Genomic DNA, 3,469 nt, shown 5'->3' with positions numbered 1-3,469 from the left:
CTGAGAGCGCTGCTGGAGCCCACTCTCCCTCGCACTATCCTGTGACCAGGAGAACCCAGGAGAAATGGGCTGCAAGTTGCTTCCTGTTCAGGTTAGGGGATGGAGGTGGAGACCAGGACAGAAATGCCACGGGCTGGTTACAAGCACCAGCACACAGCGGCTCGAGGATTCTTCTCAGGAAAGGCTTTAAAACATGTGTGTGCGTGTGTGTGTGTGTGTGCGTGCGTGCGTGTGTGTGTTTGCTATAGTGCATGTGTGGAGGTCTGGGGACTAGCAATAGGATGGATCTCTCCTTCCACCTCACGGGTCTGAAGGATGGAACGCAGGTCATTGGGCTTAGAAACAAATGCCTTACTTACTGAGTATCTGGAGGCTCTTGGCCAAGGCTTGTGCCTACCATGTGCACAGCTAAGGAACAGTCAGTGCTGCCCTGAAGGCTAGAGGGACCTGTTCTTTAACATCGCTGTCCCCCAGGATCTTAACCCTCTCCTTGACTGGAGGATCTTGACCATAGCGTCATGGTGACTGGAAGTGGGATAAGCCAAGGAGGCTGCCTACTTTTTCCAGTGCTTGGTCTCCCAGGCTCGGCAGTAATGCTGCAGGAAGGTGTTGATGTGGTCCCCGAGGGCCTCGAGGCTCTGCTTCCTGTATTTTATCCGCTTCTTCTGGGGAAGGTCCTTGGGCAGGTTCAACTTTCGCAGGAACTTCTTCAGCGGTCTCAGGTATTCTTTACACTGAGGAGGTCACAGGTGGGGGGGGGGGCTGAGAGGTGGGGAGAAAGGTCTGGCAGATGGGCCGGACTAGAGTCTGTCGTGGCTCTGGGTGGTGGCAAGGCTCCACGGACTCTCCCACCCCAGCTCCATCCTGAGTGTGACAGGTCAGGTGATGGACTCGGAACGGAAGCCTCCTGATTCCTCCCAGGCTAGTGGGGACAGGGTTCCAGGATAGCCCCTTACAATTTTGAAGGTATCCTGTTTCAGGCCCTTGGCATGACGGACCAGAGCATCTCTGGCTGGGACGGTGCTGGATCTCCTCTCTACGCAGGGAACGCTCCCCACCTGGAAGGAGGTGGCACAGTCAGTGAGGGGCTTGGGCCTCAGGCCCAGTGCCGAGCAGATATTGGCAAATATCTTTGATAGCCAAACCCTTCGCCATTCTCCTTTTGATCTCTCTCTCTCTCTCTCTCTCTCTCTCTCTCTCTCTCTCTCTCTCTCTTTTCTCTGTAGCTTTTTTTGGTGCCTGTCCCGGAACTAGCTCTTCTAGACCAGGCTGGCCTCAAACTCACAGAGATCCGCCTGCCTCTGCCTCCTAAGTGCTGGGATTAAAGGTGTGCGCCACCACCGCCCAGCTTATGATCTCTTTCTTAAGCATCATTAGATTATTGTGCCTGGGGGGAAAAAACCCATCTCTGAAAACTTCTGCTTAGAAAACCTACAATATTTCACCTATTTCTTTTCCAATAGTTCTTGGCTATCCTAAGAAACTTTACAAAGTCCTGATAAACATGAACTCATTTTCTTTTCCACACATTCTTTGAGGTTAGCTCTCATCTATCTTCTTGTAACTGAGAATGGGGGGGGCATTTAAAGATTTCTGGGCCAGCCTGGTCTACAGAGCTAGTTCCAGGACAGGCTCCAAAGCCACAGAGAAACCCTGTCTCGAAAAACCAAAAAAATAAAAATAAAAAGAATTCTGGGGCTCCTGAAGGGGACGGGCAGCAATCACTCTTCATTTTACTTGGCACTTTATTAAAGTCCCAGGCCCATATCTGTTCATCTCTGAATTTTACCATTATGGCATGCATCTGAAGGGCACCCCGTAGATAAGGTGGCGATAACAGGGGTCTTGTGACCCAAGTGGAGCAAAGGGAAAAAAATATAAAATTAGTGGTGATAAAGTGGCTGTGAATTAGTACCAGAACTTTGCCAGAATTAGGCTGGGGCCACTGGGGCCACACCACACATTTCCTTCCTTCCTTCCTTCCTTCCTTCCTTCCTTCCCCTTTCTCTCTCTCTCTCTCTCTCTCTCTCTCTCTCTTTCTTTCTTTCTTGTTTGTTTATTTGAGACAGGGTTTCTCTGTGTAGCCCTGGCTGTCCTGGAACTAGCTCTTGTAGACCAGGCTGGCCTCGAACTCACAGAAATCCGTCTGCCTCTGCCTCCCGAGTGCTGGGATTAAAGGCATGCACCACCCGTGTCAGTTTGCGCTTCACATTTCCACAGCCTCTCAGGACAGTCAGATCACCTGCTGTCTGTGGGAAGAGCCACACTCAGAGCACTTTGAAGGGAAGCGAGGGGGAAGGTAAAGAAGGGACAGGACAGGTTCCTCCCAACTGTAGAGTGGGAACTTGGCCACCTCATAAACACAGACCATCACACATATGTGTGCTCACATAGGCATGGGTGAGCCTTTCTAAGGAACAGTAAAAAGGCATATCCCATCGTCTTGCCAGAAAACACCTCTTTGATAAACGTGTTTACCGCTTATCCCTCACTCCGTGGTTCTGGGAAATCTAAGCCAGGACTAGGGCAAGCTACTGAGCTATGCTCTAGCCCAACTGTTTGGAGGAATTAGGTTCTCTTGTTTTGGGGGGCTCTTGCTAACTCACATAAAGCACCTTTTTTTTTTTTTTTTCATCTTGTCTTCTTTGAATTTTATGTTCATGGTTCCTAAAACCAACCCCTTCCCTGGCTCCCTCGCACCAGAGTCTCACTTCACCTCCTCTTGTGGCTTATCTCCGTCACTCGCTTGCCCATCTGCGGCTTCCATCCCAACAGCTGGGCTGGCAGGCTCCAGGACCGCACTCTTAGGTCCCCCACAGGCTTCTAACTTACTGCTGCTGGGACCTGACTGCCCAGGTAGCGGGCAGGTTGGCTCCAGAACTCTGAGAAAAACCATGGCAACTGCCAACACAGAGCTCAGGCCTCTCTCTATCCTGTCCACTCATGCCTCGGAGTGGCCACCAACCATCTCCTCCAACTGGGAACTGAACTCAGTAAGCGAGTAAGCAAGCTGGGTGTGCTGGGTACCCAGCCCCGCTCCACCATCCAACACTTTGTTTTCGTCAGTGCTCACAGCTGACCAGGACCGGATGGCACACCTCCAGTCAGACACTACTTATTGATTTTAAACCCTGGTAAGGTTTTTGAAGTAATTTTCCTGGATGGAAACCACTCTTGCCTCCGTAGTTACATGGGGAGCTTCTTGAGAGAGTGTGTGTGTTGGCCGAGGTAGGGTGGGGTGGGGGTTGTAACAGTCTTTTTCAGAACAAAGAGAGGATGTAATAGAATAAATCTCTACTGAAATACACTGCTAGCCCCTGTAGCCACCAAGTTAATAAACTGGTGGTGCCGAGGGATGATTGGATTGCTTTAAGGGTATTTACAAAATTACAGCCAACGTGTATTTCATTAATCTTCACCAAAACCTTCCTGGGGCGAGGGGCAGTACCAACCGTGTTTCCTAACGAGC

General features: G+C 50.6%; 1 protein-coding gene across 1 annotated transcript in view; it reads right to left on the bottom strand.

The window, feature by feature from the left end:
- Positions 1–2,767, bottom strand: part of C7H17orf64 (chromosome 7 C17orf64 homolog) — a 10,453-nt gene extending 7,686 nt beyond the window's left edge. Inside the window, exons 1-3 of the mRNA XM_005350447.2 lie at positions 2,717–2,767; positions 957–1,058; positions 559–734 (exon numbers count right to left, since the gene is read on the bottom strand). Of these exons, the coding sequence (XP_005350504.1) occupies positions 559–734; positions 957–1,058; positions 2,717–2,767 (329 nt within the window). The remainder of the gene's footprint in view (positions 1–558; positions 735–956; positions 1,059–2,716) is intronic.
- Between the last annotated feature and the right edge of the window lie 702 nt (positions 2,768–3,469).

The sequence above is a fragment of the Microtus ochrogaster genome, chromosome 7, assembly GCF_000317375.1.
Source record: "Microtus ochrogaster isolate Prairie Vole_2 chromosome 7, MicOch1.0, whole genome shotgun sequence".
NCBI lineage: Eukaryota > Metazoa > Chordata > Mammalia > Rodentia > Cricetidae > Microtus > Microtus ochrogaster.
The sequence above is the reverse complement of the archived record's forward strand: the minus strand, read 5'-3'. Positions and strand labels throughout refer to the sequence as shown.